This window comes from Echinococcus granulosus (assembly GCF_000524195.1).
Source record: "Echinococcus granulosus chromosome Unknown EG_S00067, whole genome shotgun sequence".
Classification (NCBI taxonomy): Eukaryota; Metazoa; Platyhelminthes; class Cestoda; order Cyclophyllidea; family Taeniidae; genus Echinococcus; species Echinococcus granulosus.
In genome coordinates this window covers 410681-433764 of record NW_020170447.1, presented here as the reverse complement: position 1 = coordinate 433764, position 23084 = coordinate 410681, and the positions used below count along the sequence as shown (strand labels likewise).

At 41.5% G+C, this 23084-nt stretch overlaps 2 protein-coding genes across 2 annotated transcripts; both read right to left on the bottom strand. All coding sequences in view use genetic code 11, as the record gives it.

Annotated features, from left to right (window-relative positions):
- Window positions 1-7346: 7346 nt before the first annotated feature.
- Window positions 7347-8355, bottom strand: EGR_06999 (Protocadherin Fat 4; the record flags this gene model as incomplete). The annotated part of the gene is made up of 4 exons (XM_024496248.1): window positions 7347-7526; window positions 7696-7881; window positions 7956-8204; window positions 8332-8355. The coding sequence occupies 4 exons, from the start codon at window positions 8353-8355 to the stop codon at window positions 7347-7349; spliced, it is 639 nt and encodes a 212-aa protein (XP_024349365.1).
- A 10236-nt stretch (window positions 8356-18591) lies between these two features.
- EGR_06998 (Protocadherin-17) lies at window positions 18592-20703 on the bottom strand (the record flags this gene model as incomplete). The annotated part of the gene is made up of 2 exons (XM_024496247.1): window positions 18592-18657; window positions 19075-20703. 2 exons carry the CDS (start codon window positions 20701-20703, stop codon window positions 18592-18594), a joined length of 1695 nt encoding a protein of 564 aa, XP_024349364.1.
- Between the last annotated feature and the right edge of the window lie 2381 nt (window positions 20704-23084).

Genomic DNA, 23084 nt, shown 5'->3' with positions numbered 1-23084 from the left:
TTTTCCTATTGTTCCCTTCTTGATTCAACCTAATCCCCTCACCCCACTTAAGAGTGCCATATGTGTGGGATGTGCAAGCTCAGATAAGAAGATTGCAGCGTCACACACATGTGATGCTGGTGGCGGAAGTTTTAATAGCCTGAAGGTTAGCGGTTTCTATTCAAAGATCTCAGAAGAATAATGAAGGATTAGGTGAAACCTCCATGCGCTTTTGCAGGCAACTTTTTTACTATATAGAGGAAGTAATTTAATGGATAAGTATTGTTCCATTTACCTAAAGAAGTTAGGAATATCATTCATGGGAAACCAACACGATTACAGCATATTTTCAATTTACAGTCAAGCAGAAAAAAGATGCGAGTAAGCCTCTGAATCGTGTCAATTTCTCAGGGAGAACCCTAGATGTTGAGACCTCTATGGTTCAGGAGTTGATAACTGAAATCTTGCCTACTCATTTAGTCTTTTAACCCCGATGATTTCTTGTCTGAGATTGAAAAAGCCTGATGGCAAACAGAGGGTTGTCAAATTGTCCTAATCACTTTGTCCACTCTCATAGATTAGACCGACAAACATCCACTTAATCTTTGTCTATCACAGCCAAATTTTACGACTGTCACAGTAGTAGAAATTACTTTTAAAAAGCTCGATCAAGTGACAATTTGTGACCAAGGGATGACATTTGGGGTGACTTTTCGACTTCTGTTTACATCAACAGTGGTTCAGGGAGTTTTTATGCCCGTTTAAACCTCTCGACCTCGAAATTAACAAAAATGACTTGCAAGACATAAATTCAAAGTGGTTTTAGGTTTTGTTTAAATGCATGCTCAATGGAGGTGTTTTTCTAAACACATTTGTGCTAATGGGGAATCCTCAACACTGATTTGGCCTATCAATACTTCAGGTGATACTCGGAGAGCTAAAAACAAAAAAATCCTCCAATTATTCTCCTATATGATTGGTTCCTCATTCTTTTTTTCAGACTACTTCGGAGAAGTTCGTCTGAATAAGACATGCGATGAGATCAGATAATTCCGTCCCTTATACCTTCCGCAAGTAGTGACGATCTAAAAGCGTAAAATTTCCCGTCATGTAGTGCATTTTGCATCCATCAAAAGTGGGCAAAAAATGAGGTCTCTAGGGCGGTTAATAAATTGACTAATTTTTATAGGCCCCAAATATCCTCGAAAGAGAGAGAGAGAGTAAAGGGACCAGCTCGGAAAGGTGCGTAGAAATAGGCGGGAAAAAAGAAAGGCCGGAAAGAGATTCAAGCACAGCGAAGCTGAATGCTCTCCCCGGAGCACAGATCGGTGGGGAAACCCTTCCAAAGATAAATAAGCTCTGACTTATCTGAAAAGGGTGCTTTTTGTGGTACCGACATCTAAAAGGTGTATAAAAATTGGGCGAACGTGGAGGAGAGTCTTCAATTTCACCTAATAAAAATGGTTTCGGGAGTGGTCAAATGAGATTTTACTACATCATATATTAACCTTTCCACCAATCTAAAAACCGCAAAAGTTGATTAGACTCTTGGCGTGGATTTTGAAAATACATTGCTCATTATTGGTTTGATTTGTAAATTGGCTCTTAGGCCTATCATCTCTCCCAGCCGCAACATCCTCATCAACCAAAAAGTCCGAAGGGAACACTTTCAATGATGAGATAATGTTGCAAATGGCCAACTCAGGCCGCCGTTGGGGCAGATAGAGTAACGCCGTCTCCGTCTACACCGAGGCGGCTATCCTCAATTCTGAGTCTTTGGGTAGTTCAATCAGACTGCATTCATGCAATCTCTCACTCTGAACTTACCGGAGTGCTGTATGGAGCACCGTCAGGAAAACCTACCAAGAAGCCTTTCCAACACCACCAAGAACTCGTTGATTTCTGCTATCAAGGAAAGTGTAACCGATACGAAGAATTCATAATGTCATTTTAAAATTACCCTTATTTTTATTTCGGGGAAGAATTATGCTTCTTCTTAAACAAAAATTGTGCTAAATCACATGTAGAAAATGCACAAAATCTGGGAAAATTTAGTAGGTCTGAAGTACAAGTAAATACCCAATACATCCCCAAAGTTACGCTTCCCGGTGGTGGGACTGAAGCGTCATGGGGACGTAACCCACAAATACTAAAAGCCCGCTCACTTTCTAATTTAAAGCTACCAAAAATAAAAGCCTGGATGCTAAAATAAGCATCTTTGCGGCCTAAAAATAGGTTTGTTTTTCTTTTGCAGAAGAAAAGGGAAAGTCGACCATGGAATGTTCAACGAAGGAGGTGGAGGTACTTCTTGAAGTCATTCAACTGCATCCAGCGATGGATAGGACGTAATTCGACGACTGTCAAACAAACAAGACCCAAAGCGTCATTGATTCTAATATATATTTGAAAATCACCTTCAAGGTCATTCGAAGGTCGAGCTGTAAATACAGCTGACATAATGCCTGTCTGCAGTGCTATAAAGGACAAAAAGAGCGATTTTATCTGCCATTGGAAGCACTTAATTCAAAAAAATTTATTTTAGCGGGATGTGACCTTTTTCTAAGTGAAGTTACAAATCACCAATTATGATTTAGCTCCAAAAAAGGAAGAGAAGCTTAAACGACCCATTAGGGGAAAGACAAATGAGGGATGCAATTAGCAAAGGTCAATCGAGATTTTTGGCCTCCTCACCTCTAATAGCAATCCCCTGATTTCAGACAGTTTGGGCACAATCCTTTTGGCGAAAATTTTCCCCTTAGTTAAATGTTCACCTAGTTTCACCCCTGGACTCCCTTTCACCCCTCTCCATACTTAATGGCAGCAATGATGTATCCCCACCCTGTTAGACACTTTGTATGTCAACTTCCTGCAGGGAGGAATGAAGGAAGGGTGTAAGAGCCTGGATTTATATAATCCACCGGAAGTACCAAGCTCTCCGCCCTCCACACGGCCTGCTACCTCAGGCTGAATCGGAAGTCAGTGTGTGCGTGTGTGTGAGGGAGAGAAAGCCTCATGAATACCGAAAATCAGGCCGCAGTAGCTCCAGCCTTTTTGATACTCGTGAGTTCAAGAATGTGAAACATCACGGTTCCTCAAATCCTCGGTGTGAATTTTTTTTTTGGGAGAAACAGATTTCGGTTCCAAATGAATGGGGAATCTCACAAAAAAAACGGCTCTAGAGAGGCGAATAAGGCAAGCCATTTCACCCCAAAAAACTACCAAGACAATAAGGTTGATAGAAAAATTCAGCGTAAATTTATAAGCCTGATGTCTTCTTGAAAAAACAATGAGAAAAGATTATAGCCGATGATTTCTGAGCAAAGATTAATGACACGGGAAATAATGACAACCAAAGTTGGACGGGATAAATCTACTGTTAATTTGATGACCGGATAGATATTTTTTTCTTACCTTATCTTTCAAGAGAAGACAGCTTAAAGAACTGTGACACTTACAAAATTCACATTTTTTCGCTTCAATTGTTAATTAGACGGTTTCTTGTGAAGAATGGCCGAAACAATCAGGAACAGAATCTTTTCTTCACCTGAATGGTGAGCGGATTCTACGCACAATTTGCTAATTTCAAGAAATACTTTCTTCTCTTTCACATTTATGTTATTTTTAATTTAAAAATTGTCAAATCATTCCCCCTTTCCATCCATCCATCCATTCGGCCGACCAGTCAGCCAGCCCTGCAAGAAATGATCGGTAAAGCGTGAAGGCGGTGGTCGTCCCCAGAGTGGTGAGGTGAAAGCCACTGAAGAAGACACGAAAAAGCAGAAGCAAAAGAACGGCTAGAATTGAGTCAGACGCCACCACACCATAGGAAGTGGGTTTGGGGGAAATGAAAGGCCACACAAACAAGCAAAGGAAAAAAAATAATCAGACTTTGGCTCATTAAGAGAGAAAGAAGGGAAGAGGAAGGCGAAGCAATCCAGTTGCTGCCCTCCATCTAATTGTTAGGTGGTCAGTGGCGCTACTGGCGACGTTCGTCCGAATGAAACACCCTCCCCACTCATTCTCTCTGCTGCTGAAAAGGAAAATTTCTCATCACAATGCCTGTCAGTCTGTGATTGAGGTGCGCCCGGCTGCCTGCAAGTCTGTGGACGAAGGAGAAGAGGAGGAGGAATCCGCTCATCAGTCAGTGACAAGCGAATCTCTAATTTTTCTTACTCCTCTTATTTCGAAGCGATTTTCTCGAAAAAGGGGAGAAATCAGAGATAGTGAAGGTGCGATCAGTTCAACCTAGAGAAGAGGCATATTTTGCACCTCCAGCACCAGGAGGAATAGGTTGAACAGGGCAAAAAACGCCCTTTAGCAAAATTTAGAGGAAATAAGAACAAAAAAAAAAACGGGTCCCACAGGTGACAATCTTGTGTACAGGGGGACAAACATCAGTTGGTTAAAAAGATTGGGGCGGCTTTTTTAATTTGGTTTGCTGCCCTCTAGGGGCTGTTTATATGACTGCACCGTATAGCATCCATATGTGACAATCTCTCGCTACGGTATCGTTGACTTCGCTGTTAAATATTTTGCAGTTATTTTGAATCCTCGCATTATGGAATGTGGGTTGAACCGGCTAGACGTGATGCAAGCTTCTGTGCTTTACGTAATGAGTTGAAAGAGGCTCCAGGGTTGGAGAAGATTATTTCTCCCTAAATTTGTTGTGGAGCATTAAGGGAAGGTACGATAGCTGTTTTAATATTTTTGTGGATTACTAAAAAATAATGTGAATTACATTGAGGAAGACGGTCCACTCTTGATCAAGAATAGTGAAGAATTGGGTGTTGATAATGACGCGCTCCAAGAACTGGAGAGTGAAGTGTCAAGAACAACTTCCCGTCATGCTAATCAGTATGTGGTGATGAAGCAAACGGGTGCCTCATGAATTGGCGAATGACAGACAGATACACCGAAAATGACCAATTTATTTTTACCACCTCCATCTACGTTGTATAGACACGCTGTGCATCTTGGAGCGTTTTCTCTTCGACTGACCAACATCTCGACCGGGTGGCTGACTGGCAAGGGAATGGAAAGTGGCCCTTGCGTTGTAACGCGCGTTAACTCAACGAACGCATCGTTAGTCATCCTCGCACTTCGATAGCACCCATCACTTCGTCCCTACAAAACGAATCCTGCTTTGTGTGTCGCTGTATGCGTGGTGGGCTGAGAATGCATATATTAACTGAGTGCCAAGTGCTTATTTTGCCTGACACTCATCTGCTCCGCTCAACCAATACGAGTCGAGAGTGTGCATGAGAAACTTCTTCTTCTCCCCTGAACATCATAGCCCACAGCGCCAAGTTATTCCATGAGAAGGTTTGTAACTAAAGTTAGAAGTAAGGGAGAGGAAGAGAAGGAGGGCAAGGTGATTAAGGCCTTTGCTCGGCATGGGAAGACTCCAAGATGCTATGCGATGTAAAGAGGTGCTTCATTTGGAAAAAGAAGTGAGATGGACGTAAGGCAAATTTTAAATCCCTTTTTGACCGAATGGAGCTTTTTCTAATTAATTTTTATATCAAACATTAACTTATCTTCGTCTCTGCTATTAATAACGAAGTGCACAGGTTGAACATACTCCCTCTGCAAGATCGTGCCTAGGGTTGAGGAAACTGCTGCCCCAGTTGAATGCCTACTGCACATAAGCTGGAATGAGGAAACACTTATTTCGGCTCGAATGCTTTATAAAAAGCAATAGGAAGTTAAAATATCTTTTCTTGGAGCAGGGCGAAAATTTGGAATGAAATAAAGTAGATTTTAGTGACAATGATCAGATCCCGGACTTCAATTCTACTTAACCGTCGATGCCTTCGTCTGACCCCTCTCCAATTGGTGATGAAAAAGTGATATGCCATTGGGTAAAACTTCTCTTTATTAATAAATGCCAAACTGCGTCTTTTAATTGCGTTTCTAATTGCAGTTATTAATTCTAAGAAGTGAAAAACAGACCGAGCGAAAAAATTGAATGACACCAAATTGGCTAGCATAACAAAAACTGTCAGTCGCTCTACAGTTTCAAATGCAACTTATCTTTTTAGATTTAAGAGGAAAACTCCATGTTTTCTTCTCATTTGACATATAAAACTCCAAACCTCCATTAACATCGATGTCGCCGATGTCAGGTGTCAAGAGGGCGACCGACTTTCGTAAAGCATTTGATCACCTCACAAACAGCACCCTTTTATTTCTTTGTCACCTTGAAAGGGGTAGACAGTTCTTGCAACCAAGTCTTCCGGTAGGTGTCAACTGAATACCACTGCTATGAAGACGGGCTCTGCAGTTTATGACCTTTCAGCCATGTCTGTGTTCCACCGAGATATTTGACCCATGTTTTGATGGAAGTACAAATATGGAAGGGCTGAAATGTGACAACTTTTCCTTAAAACGGTTGATTATGTCTAGACAAGACACAAAGTGGATGTGCAATGTCACGCCAATGGTTAATTGCATCTTTTGGCATAAATCGGGCACTTTTGTATTCACTGCTTGCATTCATTCTCCCTTCACCTTTCCCTTCAAATGTGGCACAAGTTTGATGGATCATCGCACAATTTGTAACTTTAAGGTAGAAGTAGAGAATGGCACACAATTTACATTTCCTCACTAGTATGTAAATTCTCACGGTCTTTCAAAATTCTAAGAGAGATTAAAATCGTTCCCATTGTTTAAAATAACCTACTTGATTTAAACAAATGCACCTCTTTGGATCCACCTGCAGAGGTCCCTTGCGATACCTCTTTCAGGAAAACGCCTTTACAAGGAAGTATCGTGCTCTTATTTCCCAAAAAATCTGGCAAATTCGAACAAGCTAATAATGGGGAACTCCACACTCAAAAGTGGGAAAATTTCAGTGGGATACTGGTAGTCCGTGGTGTGATCCAAATTTCCCTACCTTTTATTTCCATTCATCAAAGTAGAGACAAGCAAATAAGGCAGAGAAGAAAAAAGAAAGTTTCACTGAGGTTTTTCGCAACCAAAAAGTAATAATTTGTAGAATAGCTTAAGGCATAAAATTTTGGAGCTGAGAGACTGGTCCGCGTCTTAAAAGCGCTGTAGAGTACCCCTAAGTAACACCCGAACTCCTTCACAACTCCTGAATTTCCGTGACCTTGAAATGGCTTCTAGCTAACCCCTGACATTAGTTTCATGTTCGGATATGAGAGAAAAATCATTCCTCCTAACCGTAATTTCAAAGCAAAATGACATTCAATGATAACATTGGGAAGAAGTTCATCTTAGGTGGCGGCTCTACTTCGTCAGGTCGTTAACCTCCTCACAGACATCAACATCAGTATTGACAGGGGACATTTGCGGATCGTTTGATAACTCATGTTTCATTGCCTTAATATCTTTTGCCACAGTAATTAGGAGTTATCGTTTAACCCCCTCTCTAACTTCATTCCATGGTTTGATATCTCCAAGCCTTCCAATGCTCGGCAACATGGCCCTCCGATGCATAACTGCATACAGGAACTGTACAGTCCCTCAGAGAAGAATTGGATCGTCACAATATCAAATTTACCAGAAGCGACATAAAAGATCCTCTCGAAATTTACGAAATTCATTGCAGATTTTAAGAGTATGAACTTTCCAGGCATGAAATGAAGTTGCCAGGTTGTCCAACGGAAAGGAACCTCAAGGTAGGATGAGAGCTAATGTAGCCGCTCTTCGTGCATAACTTAGATAGGAATAACAAAAAATCCTCATACTCACCACCTGTTCGGGTACCATCTTCTTGCCAATGTAGAGGTCGCCTGAATACTCTCCCAGCTTAAATACACCATGACGATTGCCTCGAACAATACGGTAGGAGACTGTTCCATTCTTTCCATTATCCGGATCTATCGCCACCATTCTGGTGAGCACGAATCCCACATCCTCTTGAAATGACACTCGAATCTGTAAAATCACAAGATCACCGAAGGTTGTGTCCGAACTCAACGCCTTTCCTGCTTCAGGTTACCACCACTTACTGGAATACTGGTGTTGGTTGGATGAACGAAATGCGGAGGGTTGTCGTTGAGGTCTTGAATGCTGACACTTATAGTTGCCGTGGCAGTATTGTAAGGCGTGGAGAGGAGCAGAGCTTCCGAGGTATATACTCGCTCCTCAGGAGTCTCAATCCCTACTGGTCTGTCGGTTGCCAACACATGCAATTCATAGACTGACTCCTGTTCTCGATCCAGACTTCGCGTCGTGAAGATGCGTCCCTCTCTGTCAATCTAGAGAAAGGATTTCATTTTCCGAATTAAGACATTAATCTGCTCGAGCAAATCGCATCTTTTTTGCTGATGTCTCTATTGCATCTGTGTGCTATCACTTAAGGCAAGTCTTGGACTTTAGACACACCCAAGTCCATTTAGTCACTTCCATTGCTTCATCCGTGGTTTTAATGTGTGCGAAGGTGGGTTATTATAGGGCAGTACACTCAAAACACTTTTAACTGGGACCTAGATTAGCCCTCCTCTCAACCACGTCCTTTTAATTGATGGACCTTCAAATTCCTTTGACAATCGGTAGACTTTTGGACGATCGTGTAAGCCTCGTGATGTAAAAGGGCTATTAAATGCCTCAAACCCATAAACTCATTTGCTTATTTGTGCAAAATTAACCAGAAAGGAAAACCACCTTCTCTTAAATAAGGGAACATAAATTATTCAGCAGGAATGAACGACATATGCATAGAGAGAGAAGACCTCATTAAATGCTTATTTACTTTTTACCAAAATCGGCTTCATTAATATTACCAGAAATATTAAAGACGTTAATGGCGAAGTAGGATATTAAAAACTCCTGTAAATTTCTCGAAAAATAACTTCCCACTTATAAGTAGGCATTAAATGTAGCAAAATAGCAACAGTTCCGAGCTCGTAACACCCATCACTGTTAAATGTCTAGCTTTCAAAGTCGTTAAACAACAAGGACTTACACTGAAGAGATGATAGGAATTCAGGAGGAGGTAGACGACGCGACTGAATTCGGGACCATCGCAGTCGGTGGCATGGACAATGCCAACGAAGCGTTGACCTTGAAAGGCTGTGGAATAGTCCTCCACCAGCGTAAAGTTGTAGACGCTTTGCGAGAAGAGCGGAATACAGTCGTTCACATCGAGAAGGGCCAAGTGAACACCAGCTGAAGCACTCCGACTGGGAGTTCCATTGTCCCTACAAATGACCTTGTGGTGGGAAGAAGAGGAGGAAGAATTTGGAAGTGATTAGCTATCTAACCCTTCCACACAGACTCGGTTGCCTTACTACAGACAAAGACATGGGCTCTTTGTTTATTCTTTTTTTCTCTCTCTCTACAAAGTAGGTAAATAACAGTCTCATGTTTACCTAAAACAAGCATCAAAAGTCGACAAAAGCGGTATCAACTTTGGCGACAAAAAAGTGCCCACCGCTCTAAAAGGCGTGAAAAGAGCAGCTGAAATCCCTTTAGACGACCTTGAAGCGCCAATAAAAGTAATTTGTGGGAGTTTTTGGAAGCATCTTTAATGTTGAGATGTACCCGTAGACACTGGAAACAGCTGTGCCAACTTTGGCCAATAATTTTGTCCACACGTTGGAGGATAGAATCAGATTTACATTGAATTAGACTTTTTCCCACCTTTGGAAAAACTTATTAGTATGCACTGCAAAGTCTCAGTCAAATAGAGAACCATGGCAAAAAGCCTTTAAGTTAGGCTCTTTTTGTCTTGTAAGTGGAGTTGCTTGTCAAAAAATTTGTCATTGACATGCTTCTAATGGGGACCTCCTAGCGAGACCCAAGAGGCACTTATTTAAAGTAACTTTAAGCTCGACCAAATTGTCGAGGGCAATGAAGACGAAAAGACAAAGGCAAAATTACTCTTACCTCTACTTGCTTTGAGTTGGATGTCAATCAATCAAACGTCAGGTCGGAAATTACCCTTTTCTTTGATTCCTTGTGAATAGTATGGTGCCTAAATAACCCACAGTGTACCAATAATCCCTCCCGCCTCTGACATTTACTTGAGCTGTGGCTTTCACTGCGCGGAGTCTTCAACCGCTCGGAGCTTCGACCGCTGCCATTTTGTCGTAGTAATCCATTCTTGCTTCCTCTGCTGCCATTAAACCAGCCCTTGTATAAATTTGCAATATAATTTTATACATCCTCATAGGCTCTTTTACGTCCTTAGGGAGTGGTAAGTTAGTGGTTACTTTATTGTCTCTGTACCAGGCCCCAAGCCCAAATGTGATACGAAGAGGACATCCATTGTTGTGGTTGAATAATTCATTGACGCCCAACAAAAGGCCTATTGAAATCAGAATGACATTTGACAATCCTCACCATCTCCTGTTCTACTCTACGGCCCGTATCAACTGAGGCAAGAATCAACTTGAGCTACTTCCACTGTCTGTTACACGAAGATGTCAAAATAGACAAATGACTAGCATTATGATGGAAAGAATATCTGACAAATGTTCTGACAAGTAGTGACTGACATTTGATTTACGCTTGCTGTAAAGTGTGCACCAGTTGACAAAGGGGGGGGGAGGGGAACCGCTGCACCAATGATTGTGGAATTTCAAGGTCTCCCCGCCCTTATGGAAAACCAGTGTATGACCCTGACCCATATAGTACAGAGACCCACACTTAAGGGGGAAAGGGAGGAGGCTTGCAAGGGGACGCTTCACGACACTGAAGTTTTCGGGTCTCGTAGTAGTTTTCATTGTACGTCACTTTTGCAATCACATTTTGACAAAAGAAGGGGACAAAATGTCCAAATCAGAAACAAATATAATTAAAATGATATTTTACCTTGGTTAAAACTTCTGTTGTAACCTGTCAACTGGGAGAAACGACTTTTGTTGTCAAGAGCGTAGGAAAAACAGTGGACTCGCAAAAATGCGGGAATGTATTTGTCAGCATCAAAAGAGGCAAGAAATTGTCACGCTGATGAGGGTTTTAATGTTTGTGTATCAGAGGGTCATAAACTCGTCCCCAAATTGTGGAAAACATATCGATGATGTTGTGGATAATTTTCGACGCATAAAACGCGGTTTATTTGACTCCACTGAGGCTGTGTAAAAGACGATTTCACCACACGCTCGGTACTTTGTGACCTCACTTTCGCGGTCTTAACTGGTATTGAAGATGCAAAGAAAGAGCGAGTAGAAAAATAAGTTTTTTCCCTCTCCCTCCTCCTGAACCGCCTCCTTCAATCTCTGCTTTTGTTTCCACTAATGGCATTGTTTAGCAATAACTTTACGGTGAATGCTGGTGAGAATTGCCTTTCCCAACCAGTTAATGTCCTTTTGAAAGGCTTGTTCGTAACTGACTCAAACCGCATCATTGGCGTCTTTGCACAAAGTCATTTGAGAAGCCAAACTAGCTTTTGTTGGTGCATTAATTGACGACAGTAAAAAGTTATTTTCATGACAGTAAAACTGGCTCAAATGAGGGAATCTGCTAGACGTCTAAGTGCTGGCTGTGATGACTGATGTTGGAAATTGGTGGCAGACAGGGTCAAAACGGGGATGGGAACCACGTGAGTGACAGTTGTGACAACTACAACGCCACAAACTAATCTGAGGAGTAGATCTTGCAGAAAAAGTCGTTAAAGTACCTGTTTCCACCTCCTACTTCGTGCAAATAAAAGCCTTCTCCTAGGACTTGACTGACAAAATTTCTTCATAAAAAGAGGGAACACTGAAAAGGCTATTAAAGCTTCGTTTTCGGAAACTAAGAAGGAAGTGTAACAGTGGAAAAAATTTCCTAAGAATGATAAAAAATTGGACATGAAGTGGATGGGGAAGAGATTTATTACATCCAGCGAATTCCTTTAAAGAGCAAAAAAGAAATATTTTATGACTTATGAATTAGTTCCAGCTTAACTAGCAAAAAGGCATTTTACTTTTACGTTTATTTTGCCGGTCCACCACCTTACCATAGGAGCAATTTCTACGTTCAATGATAAATTGTAATTTGTAACTCGCACGCTTGACACCCGTTTAACTGGACAAGGGTGGATATTTGATTCTAATCACTTTAAACAACGCAGGAGGTCCCTAAGTGACAATAAAATCGAGGTGATTACGGCTAGTGTCAATCACCAAACCAGTGGGTACACAGTGGGGCAAAAAAGTGGAATTTTAAAAGCCAAAATTAAATGTAAAGTACCTTGTTTTGACTAATCAGATTACTACAACGTTCAGTATTTTTTCCAAAGAAATCATTTTCTGGACAAAGTTCAGTCAAATCAGGGCTGTGGAAAATATGGAGGAGACAACAGGGTGGGGAAAAACGACCCCAAAAACATTAAGTGGCAGGGTTGTCAGTAGCCCTGCTTCCTTAACACATGGAGTGATCTTACTGGAGTACTTAGAGAACTCACATGAAGTGGCGGTTTGCGTGGCACATTTCATTACCTTAAATTATTTCTCCTTTAGTTTTCGGCGAAAATCACGTAAGAATAACACCTTCCGCACCAAAGAATTCCAAGCCACCAAATTGGCGGCAAGCTCGGCGGTAGTTCTAAATTAATTCGTTTTAAAGGTCTATTGATAGTTTCTTGTAGTCTTCCACAATTGAAAGTTATTTAACGTGAAGTTTTATCTATTCTTGTAGCTTGTTTGCCTAATCAGGGGTGGCTCGTGATACCGTCTTGGTGATAGCAGTCAGTAGACTCCATCCAAATAACTACAGGTCTTGATTTCAACGATTGGACACCGTACTTAGAAGAGACAGAGGGAGGGCATCCATTAGTGATGGCTAAATCCATGAAGACTCGCTGTGCTGAAGTAAACTGCACATAGACATGAAATAGTGGAGACTACGTGCTGTACTTTACACCGGCCTCCTCAAATCCGATATCCAGAACTCCGAACTAAATGCACAGCATGTAATACTACCGTTTTGTTCCAGCCCGGGAGTTGACTGTAATTCACAGGAAGTATCCTGACAGCTGAGATGAAGGAGTGCCCACAAGAACAACTCTTCCATCTTCGCGGTCCAACTGCTGTCTTGATGTCACAGCACTCTGCCCATAAGCACACCCCTCCAGCTCTTCCAGAAGATAGGAATCAATCTCCTTATACATCGACACATCTAGTGACTATTAGGGGATGATCTGGAGCCGTTTGAAATCTACAGTGCTCACCAAACGTCAAGAAAAAATTAGTAAGACAAATTAATGTCTTTACAAAATCAGTTTTTAAATCTAAATTGGATTTCCAAGTCAAAAGGACCCTCTCACTCTGCTTTCTAACTCAGGAGTTACTTAATACCCCATTTTCGACACGGTAGTTAGAATTTAAGGTGTGGTTGGTGGAGCCTTCCATTTTATGACGCCCTGGAGACCTTAGTTTTGAATAAAAAAGATTTGTCACGCTAACGATTTATCATGTGCCATTTTTTTGGGTGTGCTTAAGCAAAACAATGAATTAAACAATCGGCCAGGAAAAGGAGAGAGCAAGGGGGGAAAACGAGTGCGGGGGGGGGAGAGGGAAAGGCGAGCAAAGGGGTCGCTTATCCTAAAACATAATTTATTTTTGCAGCCAGATACGAGTAAATAGAGGTGAAATATGACACGCTATGAGTTTTGACCCAATCTGTTTCTTCCTGAAATTAACAAAACTAAGGATATTTTTGAGGAGAAAGAAGTTCGGATGTACTTTAATAAATTAGGAGGAATAATTCATACCCTAAAAAGTACATTCAAGGCATAATTTAATTAAGGAATTATGGAGGTCAGGGTGTGCTCTTTCGTCTGCGCAAAAATTCCATAATATTTTTAGAACCAAGTTTACAAGTAAGCAGTCTCAAATGCGCCATTTTTTATTCCTACATGTTTTAAGTACCCGCGTAAATACGCAATTCTTCTTTTCTTAAGATCTTAAACGTTTAAGGTTTTCGTTTGTAGCAAATACTACTTTCTTTTGCCAGTTTTCACGTTAGAAGGTAAGAAAAGGTAAAAAATTGGAACTGACCTTCTCTAAATCTACATTAGGGGGCCCAGGATTCTCGAACATCTATGCGTAGATGCTAAAGGCAAGAGGCACAAATGAGACACGGGTATTGTGGGTGACCGGCGCATTTTCAAGCGCGCTTAGAGAGAGGTGAGACGATTCCTGCAATGTCTACTAATTTCTATGAAGGAATAAGAACCACTGGTGCTTTGATGCGCTTACTATCCACTATTTTTCCATTGTCAGGAAGGCTCAAAAGTCCACACTTATGTCATGGTAATAGGGCAAACTTCTGGAATGTGGATTAACTTTCAGCTAAGTTTTGCCTCTACAAGTTCAAGCATACTAACAAATGCATTGTAATGTCAACCACTAAAAGACCACGAGTTAATCACTTCGTTGGTGTTTCAAGCCCTCCACTTGGCTTCATGGAGGAGAATATAATGGCTTTTTGTCATTCTCCTATCTAAAAATACCTCAAACGTAGTAGACTAAAGGTAAACAAAGCACATGATGACCAAAAAATTCAGCCACATCAAACGACGCCAAATTTGAGGATAGGAATGTTGTTGATTTCAAAACACCAACTAGGCACGCAATTTGGCCAAAGAATATTCACATTTTAATGTCATAGGAGCGACTGAATAATATAAAGAGGATAAAAAGGACGGTTTACGACAAAATATAACTTACTCCTCCCAAATGAGCTTATAAATGAGAGGATAGAGTGACAGAAATTGCGAAGATCCCTTCTTTTGCGCATAGTTGACGGATTAACTAAACCGGAAAACGACTTTCTTCCCCCCTTCCCCCCCCTCCCCACACACGTCCAATTAAAACGCTGTTGCACATCACGGCCTCAAGGTTCAAAATGCCAGTGAAAATTGACTACAGAGGGGAGGTTTGTTAGTTCCGAAACTGCAAGACAAAGTTAAGAAGAATGTCAAAAATTTTGACAGGTTTTTGGACATTTTAAAGTTAAACAAATTAATTATTCAACCGACATTCAAATCAGTCATCTAAAAGAGGAAAAGTGCTTACTTAAATTAGACAGAGACCTCGAGCTTACAGCAACCATCTAGGGCTATGAAACAGATCAGAGAGGCCAGTGAAAGTTTTAAAATGAGTCGCAGATGACCAGAAGGGTTGGAAAAAATGAAACCAAAAAAATGCTTGACAGACACTAGGAGAATGAATAAGTTAATGCCGATCCTTTTCTTAATAAAATGAATACCGCTAGGACCAAGGTCGTCAAGTAAGTGCCAGCATAAAGTACCTCATTAACTCGTCACCATTAGGCAAGTGCTAGCAGTAGGGGGGGAGAGGGGTAAAACTCACTGTGAGGTTATATCCGAAGGGTGAGCTTTCACGATCCAGGGGGATTTTCGCGGTTAAATTGCCGTCCCGATCAATGGCGAGTACCCTGTCGGCGGGTCGTGTGCCTTTCGGCCATTGTATCTCGTAGGAGAGTCTAGCCGCCTCCCCGTCATCTGCGTCTGAGGCCTTTACCTGACCCACAACACTGCCTTTCACCTGGGCCTCCTTTGTCTGAAAGGGAGGAGAATTCCGAAGTTACTTAAATCGAATCTAAGTAGCACGGGACGCCAACTTGAAAAAAATTGATGGGATTAGTGCAGCAGATATGGGCACTTTCCTTCAAGAATGATTAAATATGATGGCAATAAATGCTTTAAAATTTTAGAAACGACTGTTTTGTTGGCAATTTTTTTCCCAAAAGCGATATATGTAGGAAATAAGGAATATATTTGGTGGCATTTTGGTCGGTGGGAAAAAAAATGGGTGGTGCGCGAAATCGTGACAATCGAAAGAAAATATATCTATGCATATTCAGCTCTAGCGGAGAAATTACTTTTCCTATTGCGACAACGCTCCGCGCTCTTACTTCGTACGTCTATGTGTGAGGAAATATTTTCCAATGGATAGATGTCTAATTCCACTCCCAGGCTAATTTTCAAAGAAAAAGAGGAATTTTAAGAAATACTCAATAAATATTAACAAATGTTATTATCACTAACCAGACGAATGAACTGCCTTCGCCAACAGCCTGACAGTTGTGTGTGAACTTCTGGGACAGCGTTGGTCTAGGTTAACACTTAACCAAACTAATAGCTATCACGAGTTGGGACATGGGCAAATCAACTTTTTCTGTAATCTCTTCCCTCGTCATTCCTCTCCATTCGGTCTTTTTTCCTGGTGGGCTTTTAACCATTTTCATCCTCTACGAGAGCGAGCCTAACTTCCGTACGGTGGTGAGATTGTGCCGCCGGAACACACGAGAAGAGGAAACCGTTCCTTTCCCCTGGAACAATACACACGTGGGTTAGGCATCAATCTTCAGATCATAGTTGCAGCCAACTTACTGCCAAGCTACCAGAGCAGCCGACTTGCCGTGATACGACCATTTAAGACAGATAACTTTGACTCCATATTATCTTATCAAAATATACTTGTATGGAAAACCCCCCTTCTTGTTCGCCTTGCTAAGAAGAAAATCTTTTCCTAAAGCATAAGCAGAGACTGAGTTAATCGACTTTGGCAAAGACCACCACCGTTAGAAGAAAAATTTAACCCGATTCACTTCCCTCGTTTTCAAAACCGGTTGTTTTTAAGCCTGACTGGAGGGACCATTGGGGCGACAGTTGAAGTAATTTGACAGGCATTATCATTCAGTAAACCGGGAATTTCAGAATCTGCTCCTTCTAGAATCTAAGCGAAAATAGAACAAAAGGCTGTTATATTCTTTATATGTGTAAATAGATGAAATGAAGAAATTGAAAATCACCCAATTTGTTTCAGAAGGGAGAAGAAAACGAGCACTGAGGAGGGAGAGCTTTGCTTCAAAGAAAGGCTAATTTGGAGAAAAAGATTACAAGTGCCTTGATTTCGGCTTCTTTGTGTAACATTTAAACACCTGTGGATGCCCCTTCAGCTACTTTTTCTTTAGAATCGAACAAAACTAAGGGATGAAATAGCTCTTCGGTAAAGATCCACCGGCTTAAATAGTCCATCCCTTCAAATGAGGGCAGATTTCAAAGCCACCCACGGCTTAGAGTCATATTTAATGTCCCACGTTCCAACAAAACAATTACAATGACATTGGCAGCAGCAAACGGAGAAAAAACTAGCATAAATTTCCATTTTATTATACAAGCTGATAAATAATGTATTTTTAAAGCAATCACAGATTGCAAAGCATCTAAAGAATGCACGAAGCTCCCGTAAGGAAGTTTGCCTTAGCCAAAACCCAAGGTCTAAAGAATAAACAGATTTAAAGTAAAATAATAAAACATTTGAAGCCAATTTGGTCCAGCTTTTTACCTATAACTCACGAAAAAGAAAATCGCCTGACCAAGGGCGCATTTTGAGTGAGAGGTGCTAGTAGCAATTACATTAGGTAGAGTTTGGGGCGCAGCTCTCCAAAAAAGGAACACCTTTCTAATTTTGATGGTGTATTTGAGTCCAATGCAATGAGAAGGCAAAAGCACCGAAAACTGTAAATAGACTGGCCAATTTTACTACCTCCAGCCGTGGGGGTTGCTTGGAGAAGTGCCCCACCTGGCCATTAAAGGTAAGTGTAAGCAACCTCAGAATTGAATCGGTAAAAAGGAAAGACAAAAGGACTATTCTTTTCTCCTTCTTTTTTTCGCTAAAAAGTGCTGCAAAACTCTGCTGCCAACCCTGATTCCGAAAGGCCTGATATGCATAAATAATACCGAAAACTTCATGCATCTTTCGTCTTTACCATATTTTACTATCAATCCTCTTGTATGCGTCAAATTGTAAGTATGCCACTTCAGAGGAAGGAGAGCCCTTTAGCTTCATTGAACTTGAACAAAAGTGCCTTTATTTCATTTAGCTTGAGTTGCATTTAGCACTGCTTAAACAAATTTGCAGAAAAGTAGACGAGAAGTCAGTGCTTTTAAGCCACCCAAAGTGTGTTTTGCCACCTCGAAATGTCGTCAACTTTCGTAAAAGGGGAAGACCTTTTTAGGCACCACAGAGGCAAAGAATCACTTAAAAAGGTCAGACGAGTCGATTACAAAAAAAATTGCAACAAAAGCTGCAATTTTTGATTCACCCTCTTCGTTGGCGGCTCAAGTATATTGTGACGTTGGAATTTAAAACACAACTTTTCTTGTGCCTTCGAAATGGCGTTTTCGTTGTCGTCATGCCTGCCTAATTCTCCCCCACTGCAACTCACCTAAGCTGTGTGTGTGTATGAATTTCGGAGAAACGAATAGGCTTTTAAGAAAAAGGGGCGAAAAATTCCCCGAATGATCGTTTTTCTTGCTACCTAAAATAAGGTAATCAAATCATCCTTCTGTGAAGCCAGGTTTCTCAATGAAAGGACAAAGAATGAGGGAGAAAGGATGAGAACACTCCCTCCTTCATTGTCCCTGAAAAGGGGTGTTTGAAGAAGGGCACTTCTATTGGATAGTTTTTACAGTGGAAAAGCCTCCCGATTTCCGAAACATCCAGTCCAAGGGGTTTTTAAACAGGCACCTATTAACTAAAAAGTGAACCATTTGCTTTTCCATCACAAATTTAAATGCAGGGAGTTAGAGGCGCTACATTCGTGCTTTTTTGGGCCTAAAAAGAGGTGGACAATTGCTAAATGTCCTTCTTTATTGCAAGGAAACTGGCACTATATTTCAACATTTTAAGGTACCACCAATAAGTAGTATCTGGTAGAAAAGTTTTGATGTCTGGCGTTAGCCAAATAGAGCTACAACTTTGTTTTACTGCACTTCGGATATCTACGATTTTCACTTATTTGACCAAATTGGCGGTAAAAAGGAGGCTTTTAAGTTGACATTTCCTGTCAGCACAACCTAAGGTTAGTTTCACCAAATTTTCCTCTAGGTTCGACATTCACTCTAAACTGGAGTGCTTCCAGAAGGCCACGACCTCGTCACAAAACTTTCTCCGCATAAGTAGTTGAAAGACTCAGTAATTAGTGTTTTAACTGTCTAGCTATTCAAAAATTCGTGAATTTTTTGGTTCCTAAAGAGATCTCTTTTTGCAATAGGTGTAGGATGAAATAGTCGGGAAAAAAGGGCCTTTCAAAAACCCTCGAGGGCACATGAATGGGGGTGTAAAAAGGGAATTGGCAATGAGGGCAAAGCGAGACATGCCAACTCACAGTCAAGCGGTAGAAGGGAAACTCGAAAACAGGGCTGTTGTCATTCTCATCCTCAATGAGAAGTCGAATCTGGTGACTGGAGGAGAGGCGTGGACTCCCCTTATCCTCACAGAATATTTCAACACTTCGAATTTTGTCCGCTTCTCGATCAAATGTGCCACTCACAAAGAGGTCGTAGATCATTACTTGAGGCAACTGGCCTTTCAAAACGAGAGAAAAGTGCTCCGCGTCTTCCGATCGTAGTAAACAGTCAAATTCCCCTCCTTCACCCGTGTCTCTGTCGTTTACAGTCACTGTGGCTAAATGCTTCTTCATCAACTTCACGTTCTCTCGAATTCGGACTGCAGTCACGTCTAAGTGTTCCTCATTATCTTCTTGAGACCTATACGACATGGAGGATTGAATGCTAATGCTAGGCGGGTGGTTGTTAGCGTCTTTCAGTTGGATGGAAACATCTGTGAATGAAGAGCGTGGCGGTCTTCCGCTGTCTGTGGCAACCACTTGGAAATTCCACGCTATCGGACCGTCGTCGTAACTCAGGGGACGAGCTACTCGAAGTTGACCAGTATGGCTATCGATGGCGAAGGTCTTCTGGGTCTCTAAAGGTGTTGAACGCGCAAAAGAGTAGTACACCCTTCCATTGGCACCTTCATCTGGATCCATAGCTTGAAGGTGATTCACGAGCGGTCCTGTAACTCCGTTATCATCAGACTGGCGGGAACTAGAAATCGGTCGTAGTTGGATAGTACTTCCAACCGGTGCAACTTCTGGTAGTTGAGCCACATAGCGTTGGAATGTGAAGGCAGGAGAGTGATCATTGTCATCACTAACTCTGACATGTATCTCCAAAGCAGCAGTGTAATAAGGTGGACTTCCATCCATGGCTAGAAGGGTTAAATTTATCCATGGTAATTTTTCTCTGTCTAGAGGTTTCAGCAGAACTAAAATTGGACTACCGATTGGAGAGGGTGTAGATTTTACCCGACGTTGCTGATCTCGTGTCTGCCGTCGTTTGAGTGTGGGAGAATGGAATGGATTGATTTTCAGCATAAATAAATCCTCATAAGCTGGAGGTGCAATCAACTTGTACTCCTTAATGCCATTAACACCATAGTCTGGATCATGAGCTGATGATAGTTCCGTGGTAAAATTTGGAGCGCTATTCTCAGGAATTGTTATTGTTACAAAGGGAACGGACCAGGAGGGAGCATTGTCATTGACATCCTCAATATGTACACGAAGGGAGATGTAATTGCCGCCATTATCGACTAGAAAACTGCTCCATTCGCAGGTCTCTGGAAAGCCTGGCTCTTTACAGAGCCCCGAACTACCCTCTCGATCCAAGATCCCAGCTACTAAGAGGGATCCTTCGGAGTCGAATTTAAAGAAGGGATTCTGTGGAAGGGAGAACTGAAATCTCTGGTCTAGTGGTAAACTAATTTTGTCGTAAATACTTCCAATAATCTGACCCTGTTCTGTATTTTCTTCTACCTGGAACATGACTTGTGGAAGGTCTCTGCTCTCAATCCGCGCAATGTCAAATGTAGAGGACATGGAATAGCTGAAATGCATTGATAGGACCAGGAACAGCTGCAGGGAAACCACTAATCCAGCAGCCTGAATGAGCATCTTAGGTGGAGACGATGGAAGGCGATAGAGGAGTTCGGTAGATCCATGAACAGTCAGTCTCGATCAGTGCCAGCATTCGAGACGACTACCCGACATGTGCATGAATGATGTGCAGAATGGCATGGTAGTGCCGTCGCCTTTCAGACACCCTTGTGCTCTCCAATTGGCCCATTAGGTGGCCAATCAGTCAATAGGTAAGACACCATTGGCTGGAGAGATGTGGCGTTTAAGTTAGTGCATCCTTAATCAACCCTCAGGGGCCTTTGGTTAGTTCTCGTGCGGCATTTTGGTTTATTTTGACAAATTACACACACGCACAGGCACATATACACACAAAAGTGGGGATTTTCTGCGTGCATTGCACACATTTTAGGGGGTGTGAAAATAGCCACAAGACTCATGTGAAGTGGCGACCGTTGGGTGTCTTTGTGGAATTGAGCAGGCATGTAGATTTTATAAAGTCCAACTCTGTCTGCCTAAATTGGCGCCTTTTGTGTGGGCTTTTGTGTTAACAATACCAACTCAACAGTATGAAAGCCAAAACACCGAGGAAAGGATGTTTATTTCCTTCTTTTGTAAAACTTGATATTTTTTGCTTAGCACAATCTCTGTCAATAAATTTTGCATTTCCAAGAAGCGTTTTATTTAATATTGTAAAAATCTCATTCATTTAAGATGAAATTATGACTTCACAACCATCAAATTGATAGCAGAGAAATACTATTGAATGTCAAATTTCTTTGTGAGTAGGTAGAGAGAAGATTTTGCCAGAAAATTCGCAATTTTAAGGCAACAAATCGATTTATTTTCCTTTTTACAGTGCGCAAAGGCCGCCGCTTTTGCGAGGAAAAAACAAATCAGGTAGTTTTTTAGAAGAGATGAACTCCGGATCCTACTTTTTCATTTTTGGGATTTGAAAGAGGGTTTGGAGTACCTAAAACCCTCTCTTAGCATTTTATAAGCTTTTGCATGAAAGTTTGATCCCATTTCATATCTTAATGCCTTAGGACATTTTTTAATCTGCTTTTTTGTTGAATCCTCCCCATCGGATGAAGTAACGTGGGGGCAAACTCTGCAATCACATCCAAAATAGGATAATTGCATAAGAATGGCGACCTTTCTCCTGGTTTCTCCAGTTGAAGTCATGGCAGCGTCCATGGTTGCACAAATAAACATCAGATCATAACAGCAAGAGAATGCAAAATGGAGCAGGATTGTGTAAACTCAGGTCAACTAATCCCAACGAGACAGATCACCGCTGCGAAAGTGAGGGCACTCGGTCTTAGAAGAGAAAATGGGTCGTCCGAGGTAATCATATGCCTTTATGTGATTTGCTGTAACAAAGAATAGAGAGTTGTGGCCATCTTAGTCGTGTAGACAAGTGCCATCACAGGCCGTCATTTAATCCTTCCTCAAGGCAACTCAAAGGCCCTGCAAATTTCCTGTTTTTTTCTTCAAAGGCATGCATCCTAGCCTTGAGCGATTTCGTTCCTGTTTGCCCCTTTTTTCTAAAAGAACGGTCAATTCCCCCATGTAATTGTCCAGCGTAGAGGGAGAGTAAACATCATCACTCGAAGAAATATTATTAAGAGACCATTAAAGAAGTGAAGCATGAGGCCACCCCTTTTTCCTTTCCTAAGTTAAAGTTGGTCTTTGGGTAAGTTTTGCGGCCTGAATTGTAAAGATTTGATCTGTTTGTTAAGAAGGTAACTTCCGTCGGCTATTTCTAAATAAGTAGTATTTTTGACTGACTTCGAGTAGCACAGCAATGAATGTATTTAGTGGATATGCGAACCCCTGACGGAGTTTTGTTTGGTATTTAATGAGTGAACAACTGAGTCAGCATTCTGCCACGCAACTGCATAGAGCTGGGATGGTCGATGAAGTGGTTTCTTATGGCTATGGCCTTGTGTTGGTCGGCCAAAAATGCAAAACGGTGTTGTTTTTCCATCGGAAGGGAAAGAAATGCGAATAACTTGACTGTCTCTGTTGCTAATTCCCATCTCTTGATGGACCCTCTGCCTAAGCTTCCACAAATTTCCCCTTCCACTCAGTGCAAATGCAAATGAGCCGATTTAGCATTACTCACTTTCAATTACGGTGAAAGCTCATCTTGACACATCATCCGTGATTTTGGACCTTGATTTCTTTTTGTCAGCAGGATTATTGAATCCTCCCAACTCTGAATTCGCATCTACCTTCCCGTGACATCACGGATTTGTGGACTGCGTGTTCTGCCACTTCGTACCTCCTCCAAATTCTCCACTTCACCTCGAGTAGTCAAGCAGACAGACTCGAATCACGCCCATTAAGTTGGTTTAATTCATGAAGTTTGACAATTGTTTTGATCTCTAATAATTCCACTTTTTGTCTATGCTTTC